At 33.3% G+C, this 14510-nt stretch overlaps 1 protein-coding gene across 22 annotated transcripts in view; it reads left to right on the forward strand.

Annotated features, from left to right (window-relative positions):
• Positions 1-14510, forward strand: part of EYA4 (EYA transcriptional coactivator and phosphatase 4) — a 288119-nt gene that overhangs the window by 131044 nt on the left and 142565 nt on the right. For 20 of the 22 annotated variants that reach the window (XR_010158205.1, XM_024357428.2, XM_063813500.1 and 17 more), the window contains exon 3: positions 10121-10170. The exons of the other annotated variants lie outside the window; for them this stretch is intronic. Coding sequence is in view for 19 of the 20 variants with exons in the window: in XM_024357428.2 (XP_024213196.1) it covers positions 10121-10170 (50 nt within the window). In the remaining variant the exon portion in view is untranslated. The remainder of the gene's footprint in view (positions 1-10120; positions 10171-14510) is intronic. 22 annotated transcript variants of the gene reach the window in all.

Below are 14510 nucleotides of genomic sequence, written 5' to 3' on the forward strand. Positions count from 1 at the left end.
AATGTTTCACATAGAACTATTTTCAGCTCTTAGTTTACAGGTAATTTAATTTTTTTTTTTAATTTGACAATTTGAGTATTTCTACTCAAACAAATCATATAATTTGCATTCTTGGTATGTAAATTATGCTACAGTCAGTGTTTTATTAACTACTAATGAAGAATTTTATTTTAGGATTAAAACCTGAGAAAAGGTGATTTGTAATCTTTTTTTATAACAATGGTTATAGAAGAGAGATTTAATATAAAACTACTTTAAAATAGATTTTAAAACTCAAAAATGTTGCTACGATGTTGTGGAAAATATTAGATTCAATCCAGCATGCTATAAATACATTTTTTCTTATTGTATAAAGCTTAATTTTAAAAATAAAGAACTTGATGCCAACATTCTTGAATTTTCTCTTTATAAATGTTGCTATTTTAATGGAAGATCAAGAAGATAAAATCTGTAAAATTCAAAAATATGCCTGTTTTACATAATTATTTTATCAATGTATTGTTCTAGAAATATTTATATTTTATATAAATTAATCTACAGATATATAGAGATATATGTTGTTAAATTTAAAATTGCTTTAAAATTTTGCGTGCATTCTATCAATTTGTTTTTAAAGTTAAAGAATTTCTAATTTTTTAAAAAGTTATGGTGATACTATTGGGCACATTAGGAGAGTTTTTATATATACTTTTAAAATGTTTTTTAAAGTTTAGGCATATATATGTACTTATACAGACATACGCACACAGATAAACTTTAACAAAACTTTTGCATATGAATTGAACAATTTTATATTGGTAAGTGAGACAACCTTTATAGTCAATTATTGTTCAAATTGAAAAGGTTAGTTGTCATTTTTACTTAATAGGTAAATGATGGTGTACTAGAGTATATTACACAATGATTGATATTTTATGTTTGGAAACATATGTAACTATGCCTGTGGCCAAATTCTTTTGAAGTTTAATGACCAAGATGAGCTGCATTTGTTAAGTGGTAGAGCACTGGCTTGTCTGGGGTCCTTTTGTGCTTGGCAGATCTTGATAAATGGGTGAGTTTTTCTTAACCGTGTGGCCAAAACATTCCAATATCTTTAAAAAAATTTATAAAGATATAGAAGATGTTGCAAAAAACATGAGCAAATTTTCTCTATTTAGGGGACTAGGGTAAATTTTTAAGATGATTTTTAAAGCAATATTTGTGAGAATTCATAAATATTCATTTTAATGCAGGGAAATCTAAAGTTTCTGATATGTAATACTGCTGGAATTCTTCTTTCCTGGTTCACTGCGAAGCTGCACAGTAGTCAGCAATTTTAATTGAGCTGCAGAAGATTCTACCAAATTAACATTATGATCATTAAGTGATAATTCTTTAGAATAAAGTATTCATTTTGCTCTTTTTGCTATTCTAATACATTGTAAAGCATTTATCCATCTTTCTTGTGACACCCAGGACGGCAAAGAAACATATAAACAAAAGGTATAAAGAAGACCAAGATATATGAGGAAGTATCTCTTTAGGTGTTTGTTTATCATGCACATTTGTGAGGAAAAAAATTCTTTTAGCGCTTATGTATAGTATTTATGCATAGTATCAAGGCTGGACAATCTAGTCTTTTTTCCAATCTTAGAATGGGAGCTTTCATATGAGCTGTAACATGATATGTTAAAGCATATTATGGTTCCTTTTGTGGCATTTTTTAAAAAGTACTGTGTTACCTTTGCCTGCCCCACTGGGTAATAATGAAAAAATATACCATTAGAAGGAGTTTGAAATTTTCCTAAATAATTCATAAAGCCGATATGGCATTTATGGCAGGTGAAAAAGGACTGTGGCATAGCTAAGGAGAAAACGTGCTTTGGCATTTTAAAGGTTAATGTGGTTTGACATTTGGTTTAATACTTACATACTGTACATAAATAATTGTGCTTTGTTTTTCTGTTATTGTTGCTAAGTTGCTTTTTGAATATATTCAACCTTGCTATGAACTCTCAAATCACTTGAAAGCTATTGTGACAGTTGTAGTTGATGAAGAGTTATAGAGTATAGAAGTTTTTCCACTTAAAACATAATTCCTCCCTAGTGCATGATTTTGTCTAACCTCCCTCCCCCAAACCAGGGTCCTGGAAGGCCCTCGCATTAAAGGCCAGAAATCAAGTGAGATCTTGCCTGTGACAGCCCAATACTAAAGGAGTAAAATAATTTTGGCTTCAGGTTTTTGGTGGTGGATTTTATTTATTAATTATCTAACTCCACTATTCTTAATAGGTATGTTATTTTGTCTACTGTTGCACTTAGAGTATTTGATAGTATATTTGATGTGTAGCAGTTAAAGAAGGGTTATGGCAGGTTTTCTTTGAATGGAAGTAGATGCAGACTTCCAGGTATGCAGTAGAGTCCTCTCACTTTCATAGTCAATAAATGGTGATTTGGGCTTTTAGAAACACGGTTTTGGTTTTGCCAGGGAGAAGCTTGGTTAAGGAATGATAAAGAGGTTGAAAAGTGATATAGTAAGAAAATGGAGGAATAAATAGACTTCCCTAACTACATGAAAAGAATTTCAGAAATGTATACATTTTACAGCTGCAAGATCTTTGTTTCTAAGGAAAACAAAGACACTTTATTAAAAGTTTTGTAGTATTTAATAATTGGATTTTTAGAAACTGTATTTCTAAGACTTTAATTTTTTGACCACCATTTGGCAAAATGCCATTTTATTTTCCTTGAAAAGCCTCTCAAATTTGTATGAACATATTAAAACAGAGATATATTTTTTAAAACTCTTGGTGACAACTTTTGTGTTGCAAAGATTTAATGTTTCGAGTTTTTAAAAGTCAAGAAGTGAAGTATAACGTAAGTGAAAGATAGAAAATGAGACGTATTGAGAAGTGTTGACACATTTTTAGCCAGTTGAGAAAGTGCATCTCCAAGTTTATATCCCTATGGGCCTAGCAGTACACCAATCCTATGATGATCTTCACAACATAAATCATATTTACTTGGATCCAAAAATAATCATAGGTTATCACAGTAAAGTGTACATCTTATGGGAAGTCCTTGAGTGGTATTAACTTTTAAATATTATATTTAGGATATGAGTATATATTTTCTTTCACACCTGTACGTAAGTAAACTTTGGAATAATTTTTAATAAAAGCTTATATTGTAAAAATTGTTTATGTTTTGCCTATTTCATTTATTACATTAGGACTCAATTTTTAAGTTAATACCTACTTTTACATTTTTTTATGTTCCTTCATACATTCCTGAGGTATGTAATAGGAAAGGACATATGTAATAGGAAAGGATATATTTTAATTCATATGTATTAAATGCTGCTAACTAGAAACCAGGATAATCTAGGGCAGCCCATTAAACTCTGTATCAGTCGGTTATCAATTTTTAAAAAAATTAATGTGATAAGGGCCAGTCAATTGAGATGCATTAAATAAGAACATGACAGCTATTCCTGGAATAAAGCTGGAATAATTATTTAAAATATTTTTAAATTACATTATTTAATTTAAAATTCAAATATGGATAACTTGTAAGTATTAGAAAATATGAAAAATGTCACATAGCCATGGACATTTCAAGAAGTCTTTTATTTTCGCTAAATCAGAAGCCAAAGGTAACTAAAGTTAGATACCATTCTGCTTAATCAGGCAATAATTTACAACAATTTTATTCAACCCAGTCATAAAATTCATTTCATAAAGTATGCATTCATATAAGACTCTAGGCATTGATATACTACAGTTTTTTGAAATAAATATCACTTATTCGGTCAGATTCACATCTTAGAGTATTCACATTAGAAATGCCAACAAAGCCGACAAGTCTAAATTGTTGTTGACAGTAATTCTGTATCGTTTTCTATGTTTACAAAGAGTTTGGCATGCAATAATCTGTAATATAATCTCCAGTTTTGGAAAAAAATATTTTTATATCTGCTTATCCATGTTTTCCTTAAGCAATAGTGCATTTAATCTCATTTACATTATATTTTATATTTTCTACACAGTTCAGTGAAGAAGTAGTCTTACCATCCATAAGAATATATATTAATAAATTATTTATTACATAAACTTTCATTTGTGAAATTTTAATCTAGAATTTATAGTTGCTGAATCCACCTTTTGTTATCAGTGTATAGTATGTCCTAAGACTCAATTATTAATGCTCATTTCAAAACAAAATGAAGTTCCAAAAGAGATCTTTTGAAAATGTCTTCTTACATTATTCTATTCTTTACATTTTTTATTCCCATTAATGTTTCAGGATTTGTAATCAGAACTATTCACTAGAAGATAATTGGGATAATTGAGCCCAGCTATTTTGGAAGATGCTAGATATAATAAAAGAACCTTGCTCTTATTTGCAAACTTTTTTAATGAGTTAATTCTCCTCAAAAGATTGTGAGCTTCTCAAAGCACCTAGTGGTTTGGAAACATTAAAAAAATTAAGATTGATTTCTATGTATGAATGTAATAGTCATAATTCCAAAGAGTCCAGAAATTATGGTATTTTCTACACATGTTTTCCAGATATTGAAAGTATTAATTATTCTCAATACCAAATCCCACATTCTTTATTTTAAAGTATACTTTATGTTACTTACGTAAATACAACCTAAAAAGCTTGAGGGGTGAATAGTATTGTGAAATAAGAGATGCATAGTGTTGTGTAATAAGAGAAATGACATTTAAAAATAATTGTGTGACTAATGTAATAATATTGACCAGTCCTCTCTACTCCTTTATTCTGCTTTATGTTCTTCTCAGCACTTACCACTGCTGGCATTGTGTTGTTCATTTACCAGTTTACTTATTTCTTGTATGTCTCCTCCACTAGAATGCATGATCAGGGCAGACAGGTGTTTGTTGGTCTAGGTGAGTGCTGTTCAGTAGAAAAATGATACAAATCCTATGTGTATTTTAAATTTTCTAGTAGTCACACTTGAAAAGTAAGAATCAACAGGAGAAATTATTTTATTTAACACAGTATACCCAAAATATCATTTTACTGTCAATATCAAAAATACTAAGATATTCTACTTCCTTTTTTTCATAGTAAGACTTTGAAATCTGGTGTGCTTTTTACACTAACAGCACATCTCCGTTCAATTCAGCCACACTTCAAGCTCTAAATAGCCACGTGTGGTTAGTGGCTCCTATGTCAAACTGCTTACGTCTAGTTCATCTCTGTGGCTGGAACACTGCCTCGGATATCTCAGGCATTCAGTAAAGCCTTGCTGAATGAGCAAATCTTGATATTTTGGACAGAAAAAGAAACAACGCAGAAGTTGTTTTTCACATTAGTTTTTTTTTTTTTTTTTTGGCTGTTTTTGGGGTGGTGGCGGAGGTGGATGCTAGAGATATCTGGATAATTTTTTCAAAACTACGATTTATTTTGCTTACATGGAGTTTAAATGTTACTAGTGCTTGGTAAAAACTGGTTACTTCAGTAGTCTAGTTTAAAGGATTCCTTTAATGACTGATGTATTATAAAAGTAACTAGTAGGTTCTTCTTTGAAAATTGTTCCACAGAACTTTAATTTCCACTCTTAGTTTTAAATGGGAGATATTAGTCAAGGGTACAAAGTTTTACTTATGCAAGGTGGGTCGTTCCCAGAAATCCACTGTACAGAATAGTGCCTATAGCAACAATATAGGCACTAATATTGCATACTTTAAAATTCACTAAGAGAGTAGATTTATATTATGTTCACACACACACACACACACACACAATTTGGGAGGAAACTTTTGGAAGTGATGGATATGTTCACAGCATAGATTACAGTGGTAGTTTCACAGGTGCATTCTTATCTCAAACTCATCAAGTTGTATACATTAAATAGGTGTACCTTTTTGTATATCAATCATACCTCAATAAAGTGAGATTTTAAAAAGAAAGGAAAGTAAACTAATGAACACAACTGGCAAATGTAGCATAGGAGAGAATGAAAGGCTTGATGTGTGGCCTTAAGTTGTAATTCCAGCCTTGCTAGTGTTAGCTGTGGGATATTAGGCAAGTTGTTGAACCTCTTTGCACATTAGTTTTCTAGTTCATAAGAGGAGGATTTTATTCATCATAACTGTCTACATGCATTAAATGAGATTATATATATACATAGTCTAGCAGAGTGAGTGGAAAAGAATATTTGCTTAATAAATGGCAGTAATTATTATTGTTATGTAATTGAAGTCAAATTTTAAATATTAAGATGTTTTGATCTTCATTTTGAACATTTTTAATTCATATGTTTATGAATTTTAGGTTCTTCATAGGTTCTGGTTAAAATGCCTTCATAGATCTGGATTTGAAATTTGCTACATAACTTGCTTTCAGGTTGTTTCTGCTTCTCAGTGTTACTATATGGGAACTGGGAAGAAAATTGTATATATCTAAGCACTGTGCCTGGCATGTGGTAAACACTCAAAAATTTTAGCGATTATTCATCCATTCCTTCATCTCAAAAATTTAGAATTTTGATATTTGTGTTTTCATTGAATATTAATAATTGCTTTTCTTAAAATAGTTAAATATTTAGCTCTTTTTCATGGTGCTTGGAATTTTCCTGTATTTTTATAATTTCTCTGAAGAGATATTGCATAGGTTAAAGTTCACTTTATTTGCAGCAAGTTGCATTCATTTACGCTATTCATCCTTTCTATCTTGGTGTGTGTGTGTGTGTGGGTGTGTATATTTCTTTGGAAAAATTTTCAACATTTATTTTTTTATTTATTTACCCACCCCCTTGTGTGTCTTGTGAAAACTAGGATTTGAATTTAACTTTTTGGCATGAAATTCTGACTCATTTCTTGACCTGCTTGTTTTCCACTTCATTCAAAACACATTCAGAAGTAAGCCTGGGGTGATGGTGCATACCTGTAGACCCAGTTACGTGGAAGGCTGAGACAGGAGGATGGCTTACATTAGGGAGTTTGAGACTGTAGTGCACCATGATTGCACCTATGAATAGCCACTGCACTCCTGCCTAAATGATGGTCATTGAAGGTTCTATATGTTTTATAAGAATATTCTTTCTTATATAGCATATATGGTTCAGCACTTGCCATTTAATGAAGTCTCAAATGGAAGAGTGTGTTCAAATTAGGTAAAACTATCCATTTGCCTCTACTTCTTTGATCAAAACCCTAGAAATATCTTTCTTGATGATTCCTTTAACTCCTCTACCTTAATTCAGAAATAAGATAGGGTTTTGAAGTAATTTGAAGATGTCATAAAATAACCTTTTTTGTCTTCGGTATATCTAAACTTTCTTTTCAAATACAGATAAAAAGATCTGATAATATTCTAGTTAACACTTCAATCAATTACAATATTCTGTCAATTCTATCTCAGAAGTGTTTGTCAAAAACACCCTCTCAGTTCACCCCATGGCTCCTGTCTTAATTTGAGTCTTCACCATCTCTCACTGACAGATTGAATGGTTCAAAGTAGCATTTGGGGAACACCTACTCAGGGCTGGGGATATAATGATGTGCCAGATCAATGCCATCTCTGCCTTCATGGAACTTCTACTATCCGTTTTGTTGCATTAGGCTTTTCCCAACTTTCAGCCCTCACCTCATCCCCCTTCCACATTACCTTCTATAGCATCTCTACCCAGTTTGTTTTTTACAACCTTTCAATGGTCTTCACTGACCAAAGGTTAAATTCCAAATTATTTACCGTATATAAGGGCTTCATAATATGCTTCCCCTGGCAAACTTCTTGACACTGAAATACCTACTATTTCCCACATACAGTTTCTGAAGACTCAATTCAGAACTTACTTTCTTCATTGCCTTCTCCATCTTCCTTTGGCTAGGTTAATTTGTTCTATGAACACTCACAATACTTTAGATAGACTTCCCCTAGAGTAGTCATGGTATCCTAAATATTATTCTTCTCTCATTTGACCAAGAACAAATGAATGAAACCTCTAAAAATAACCACTCTGCTAAATGGTTATTTTAATGTCTAAAGGAATTTCTAATTCATTCTTTCATCACATGCCTGTTAAGCATTGGTTATAAGTGTGGGACTCTGTGGGTACTAAATAGCAAAACCCTGTAGATGTGTTCTCTGCCTTTACTGTTACTACTTTGAGAATAAATTAAAACAAGCAGAACTTTCTAGTAAGTTCTTTGGGGGTAATTATGCTTTGGAAAGCCGTGGGTGTTAAAGACTAAAAAAAGTTAAATGATAGGAAGCTTGTCTGTCTCTGACTTTCAGTTGGGAGCATCTGTCTAGTTTGTGGTGGTCTGGAGCTTCCTCAGCCAGTCCCAAGGTCCAGTCATCACGGTCTTGAGGAAAGTGACATTCACCTGGGGATAATTTCTATGTATTCATTGGGCAGTTCATATAGTTTTTTGGTGATAAATCATAGGCAAGAACCAGTAGGAAAGAAGGTTCTTTTTTTTTCAGATATGCTTTCCTTTTAATTCTTGTTTTCCTCATACAAATTTAATGGACATAAGACTTGTGGGATTTGGAGTGAATTTTATGTTTACATTTTTAAAAAAGTATTTCTCCCTCCCCACCCTTTCCCCTTTTCTCCTCCTCCTCCTTGTTCCTCTTCCTCCTCCTCCTCCTCTTCTTCTTCCCTCCCCTCCCCTCCCGTTACTTCCTTCCTGCCTTTTTCCTCCTCCTTTCTTCCTCTTCTCCCTCTCCTCCTCCTCTTCTTTCTCTTTTTCCTTTTCTTCCTCTTCTTTTCCTCATCCCCTCCTCCTTCTCTACCTCCTCCTCCTTTTTCTTCTCTTCTCTCTGTGAAACCGTTTTTTTTTTTTTCTTTTTTTTTTTTTTTGCCCCTCCATCTCATGGTACTGATTACCATGTTAAGGGCATAGAAGACATTACATAATAAAACAGGATGACAGTCTCTTTGCTGGTCAGTTTTATTTTCATATTGTGTAAGTGTATACACAAGATGCAAAAGAGACTACAGAGTTAATCAAGAAAATAATTGATTTCCCAGATTATAAAAATGTCTAGACTTTGTATTAAAAGCAAAAGACGGGATTTTTGAAAATGTAGGGTTTTTGTGAGTTCGTTTTTTAAGGATTTTTCTGAAACAGAGGAGGAAAAATTTACTTTGTGAGTTGGAAAGACAATGCTGTATCTTCAAAGCTTAAGACTTACTTTTAAGTGGTACTGTTCATATTGCAATTCACATTGCACACATGTTCCTCATGGTATATATTCAGTAGAATTTTTTTTTGCTTCCAAACCACATATTGGAAGTAAAACTCCTTGGATTCCATAGGTTGCATAGTTAAGTTATTGAAATATGAACACCCAGAAATAGTGGGCTTATAAATGTATATTGTACATTTTTCATATTAACCAAGAGATTTTTGAAGTTTAGTCTACTCTGCATATACTTTTAAGACCATAATAATCAGATATAGATATATGTGCTTGAAGTGCAATTGTGAAAAGCTATGGATTTCACCATCTTTAGAGGATGTACCACATACGTTTGTCCAGAAATAGATAGCATGGCCTAGAAGTATGAGTTATTCTCATCCTTTACCTCTGTGGGTTAAAAACCACAAAGTTGAAATATAGTCTGCAAGATATACTGAAAATATATGTGTGAAGCAGTGCTAAACTTAATTGATATGTTGAGACATATATAAAACATACAGCCACTAGACTGAGAAAATGAAAATTAGTGTATGAACATTTTAGTTAATGCTGTGCTTTGCATCAAAACCTGGTGTTTATTATTATGTGCTTTTAGTAGGAGACAGAAGCAGTATCAGTTGGAAAAACATTTCTTAGTGGATTGAGAACAGTATTGCTTTCTAGTTCCTAAGTGGGAAACCTGGTTCTTTGGTTTCTTTGTTCCTGGTTAGGCTTATCCCCAGTTATTTCAGCTGAACATTTTACATACTAATGGAGTCCAGGGAAGTGTATTTGGCAGCTGTTCATGGGATAATAATGAAATACACTATTTAGTACTGTATGCTGCTGCTGTAAAGTGTGGGGGGTATTTTATAGAGAACTTGGTGAACAGAGCTATATCCGCTTTAATAGTGTGTGAACCTGAGTGAGGAAGTTGTATTTTCATATGAGAATAACTAGTACTCTTTTCTTACAGGTAAAGAAAACGTGCACAGAATCAGATGTTTCACAATCTCAGAATTCCAGGTACAGTAAAATAAAGACCAAGACTCCCCTAAGGAGAATTGCAGTTTTGGAGCACTAGTAAGATGTTATACCTGAGACACAATTGTGATTTGAAACATTGAGCTTCTTGAAGAACTTATCTTTATGGAAACTGTATATCATGCTGGCTAGCGTACCACTACTCATAATATTAGTCAAAGGGACTGTGATTGAAGTCAGTTTTAAGGAACAATAGTGGAAGTATCTCTAGAAATACGTGAAAAAAAATCCCTTGGCATTAAGTTAATGTTCATTTTTTTGTTCTAATTTCTTTTTATAATGTTTTGAATCTAAAATTGTGCCAGATACTGAATAACTGTCAAATCTGTGTTTACAAAAAAAAAAACTATGATATTTCTTTTTCTTTGCAGTGAAACATTGCTAGATTTTGAGAATGTTGTCAAATTAGGAAACTCATAGTTAATTTGGCATTCTCGTTTGGGTTGTTTGGAGCCTGTGGAAATGATGAATTAAAGTGGTGAGGCCACTTCATATAGGAATTTAGCACCATTTAGTTGTTTGTGGTTGAACCAGATGCCCAACAGATTTTTTTAGACCTACACATTTTCATTGCTTTCATTTCAAAGTCCAGGCTGCAATTTTGAATGGATAAGTAAAAGTATCGTAAATACTATGACAATAATAAACACATGTTCTTACTATGCTATGAGTGATATGACTTAACCTATGTGTATTCAGTTGAGAGATGGGTCTCGGTTTATTTTGTCCTACTTGCTCCAGCATATAGTGCATGTAGTGATTTTCTTGGTACATGAAAACATTGCATATCTAGGTGAAATGTTAATGGCCAAGGCCAAGGTGGGTGGATCACCTGAGGTCAGGAGTTCAAGACCAGCCTGGCCAATATGGTGAAACCCCATCTCTACAAAAATACAAAAATTAGCCAGGCATGATGGCGGGTGCCTGTAATCCCAGTTACTCGGGAGGGTGAGGTGGAAGAATCACTTGAACCTGGGAGGCGGAGGTTGCAGTGAGCCGAGATCGTGCCATTGCACTCCAGCCTGGGCGACAGAGCGAGACTCCATCTCAAAAAAAAAAAAAAAAAAAAAAAATTTAATGACCATTATGTTTTTCTTTTTGTAGAGTAAGTGTATCTTATGTATAGTCCACTTATAGTTTCAGTAACTCTTGTTTTGTTGTATGCAGTATGATATTCCTATAATTGATTCCTGTGCATATTATATTAAAATGATTGCATATGGATTTTCCCTTTGGATCATGAAGAGCATATGATATGATATCAGATTTTTGATCTTTGATCTTTGTTCTGTGTAATTAGCTATCAAAATGGAACTAACTAATTTTAGATTATTGGAGCATTAGGAAATGGATGAACCACTAAATGTTTTCCTACAAAGCAGAGTAGTTCTAGGATGTGCAAACAGAAGGGAAGACTGGGGCTCTATTCCTTGGAGGCACCTCCTTCCTCAGTATTTGCAGACCTATATAAGTGACCTACCTATGACTTGCTTTTTAAGGATGATATATGTAATTAGATAATTTTTGCAAGCAGCTGGTCTTGGGAGTTAGGAAAAACAGAACAATATAATCATCCTTATTATTAATATTTCATATCAAAATTTTTTAGCTTTGAGGCTACTCAGGATTTTTGGACAGATAATACTATGCTTAAGTAAATTTTAAACTAACAGAAAGCGATCAAACTGATTCATTGTTCATAGTTGGTATCAGTAAGTTGGAGAAGAAATAGAAAGAGTTCAGAGCTCAGTGTATTTAAACCTGGAATTAGGTCATTCTTTTTTATCTAGAAAATCCCAGCCCATGTGGCCTTAAAAATATAATTTATTTTTAAGAAAAAAATAGTTTTTTTGAAGACTGCTTAAAATATATTTGTCATTTAATAGTAACTGTCTCTCTAAATGGAAAAGTAGCCAGAGTTCCTGGAAATCAGCAGTTAGTTGCCGTGGATTAGCTGCTGCTTAAAGTTTCCTAATCTATAATGTAAATGGGTAAAATCAGGCAAATCAATTTCTAAGAACTTCATAACTTTGTGATATCAAAAACAAGCAAACAAATACAATAATTTTTCTTAAAATGTGAGATGGAAAGACCTTCAAGAAGACCTAGAGTCATTTGTTGGTTCAAGTTTGCCCAGACATTTTGATAATGACAGGTCTCCTCTACTGACCTGTGGTACAATGGTCAATCTCCACACTCTGGTCAATATCTATCAATAACATAAAAATGTGACTGTTCTTGGATCCTGTATTTATTCCCCAATATTAGGCCTGAGAGTGCCAGAACTGGCACTTAATGTATTGATGGAACACCAAGGAGAGAATAAAAATATACCGAAGAGCACTCGGCACAAAAAGGATACAAGAATTTACTGAATAGTGAACAAATTATATGCATGTACTGAGGTTCAGTTTTTCTCACCTGTCAAAAAACAAAAAAAAATGACAACCAAACAAGAAAAATGTCTCTAATATAGACACTAAGCAGCATTATTTTAATACATACATATATGGGTACATTCTTTTTTGCTCATTAAGAACCACAGGGGCTGACGCAGTGGCTCACGCCTGTAATCCCAGCACTTTGGGAGGCCGAGGCGGGCAGATGATGAGGTCAGGAGATCGAGACCATCCTGGCTAACACAGTGAAACCCCGTCTCTACTAAAAAAACAAAAAATTAGCCAGGCGTGGTGGCAGGCGCCTGTAGTCCCAGCTACTTGGGAGGCTGAGGCAGGAGAATGGCGTGAACCCGGAAGGCGGAGCTTGCAGTGAGCCGAGATTGTGCCACTGCACTCCAGCCTGGGTGACAAAGCAAGACTCTGTCTCAAAAAAAAAAAAAAAAAAAAAAACAACCCACAAAATATATATATTTTATACATATATATATATTTTTTTCTCTCTCCTCTGTGTGTGTATGTATGCTCTCTCTCTCTCTCTCTCTCTCTCTCTCTCTCTCTCTCTCTGTGTGTGTGTGTGAGAGAGAGAGAGAGAGAGAGAGAGAGAGAGAGAGAGAGAGATTCAGATTGAGATTTAAAGCCCGGGGCTAGGTAGTTTTATTGTAAACAAATATCAAATAAAGAATTGAACTCAAAGTGAAATACTGTATCCGCATAAAATGTGAGCCAGAGAACTACTGCCTAAAAAATGCTGCCTCACTTGGAACCTAAAGCTAATATCATTCATTTATTTAGTTAGCTTTATAGTATGTTAGTTTTGGATTTGAAATGATTAGAATAAATGCAGATGGAAAGTGTTTTTACAGTAGGGAAATAATTAAATTGGGTGTGGAGACTTTGACAAGAGAATTCTTGAAGTGACATATGTGTATCAGCAAATTCTTTTTCTTGCTTGGCCTTAATTCTTTTGGGAAGAAATGCTTGGGCTGCAGATGTAATGGTATATTGGGAAAAAGAATTTACAAACCCATGCAGTATAAGTAAGGCACCAAACTATCTTCTTTGAAATAGCATTACATGTATATAGTATAAGCCAGATGTCAGGAATAGTATTTTTTCCCTGTTTCCTAAAGCTACTAAACTTGATGTCATGTGGAAAGGGATATGATGTGCTTTGTGTAAAATTTGACATTCCTTAAATGTTTTTCTTTTTTTGCTTTCCTCTGTGTTGCTAACCATGTCCAGGATGTACTGTTGTTCCTAAACTAATGTTAACCATAAAATGAATTTATGAGAAAAACAAAATTAATATCCTTACCCTAAAATTAAGTTTGTTACTAGATAGACCATCTTAAAACATAAACTGAAATGATATTTTGCATTGATGTTTTTTTCTGTCTTCATGGTGAATTTATTTGTGTCAATTTGGGTCCCATTTGACTCATCACTGAAAATACATGGTTCTTGTTGAATGTAATAAATAGCTCCTGGGCAAATGAATTTTACAGCAGAAGTTTCCATGAATCTTATTTTTTTAACTCCTCTACTTTCAGTCCTTTTTATTTCTGATAATGAGGTGAGGAAATAATTTATTTCATTCTTGTATTGCATACTTTACAAATATCTTAGGGCGTCTCTGTGTTAAAGTAGTCCCTATAACACACAAATGATTTCTCTGTTGAATTTCTATTTGTTTATCTTTGCTTTTTCTCTCTTGGGCCACTGACTAGCATTTTCACCGAGAAGAGATCAAAGACATAGGAAGGAAATAAAACTCAAAATAGGAAATTTTAATTTTATACTCGTTTTGTTAACTAGAGAGTGAATAGAAATAGAAATTGTGGTGAAATTGGGCTGTGAAGTGACTTATCAGGAGTTAAGCCAGCTCTTGTCCTTTAGTAGCTTTGTTTCATCCTGGCCACAGTG

This window comes from Pan troglodytes, chromosome 5 (assembly GCF_028858775.2).
Source record: "Pan troglodytes isolate AG18354 chromosome 5, NHGRI_mPanTro3-v2.0_pri, whole genome shotgun sequence".
NCBI classification, from domain to species: Eukaryota; Metazoa; Chordata; class Mammalia; order Primates; family Hominidae; genus Pan; species Pan troglodytes.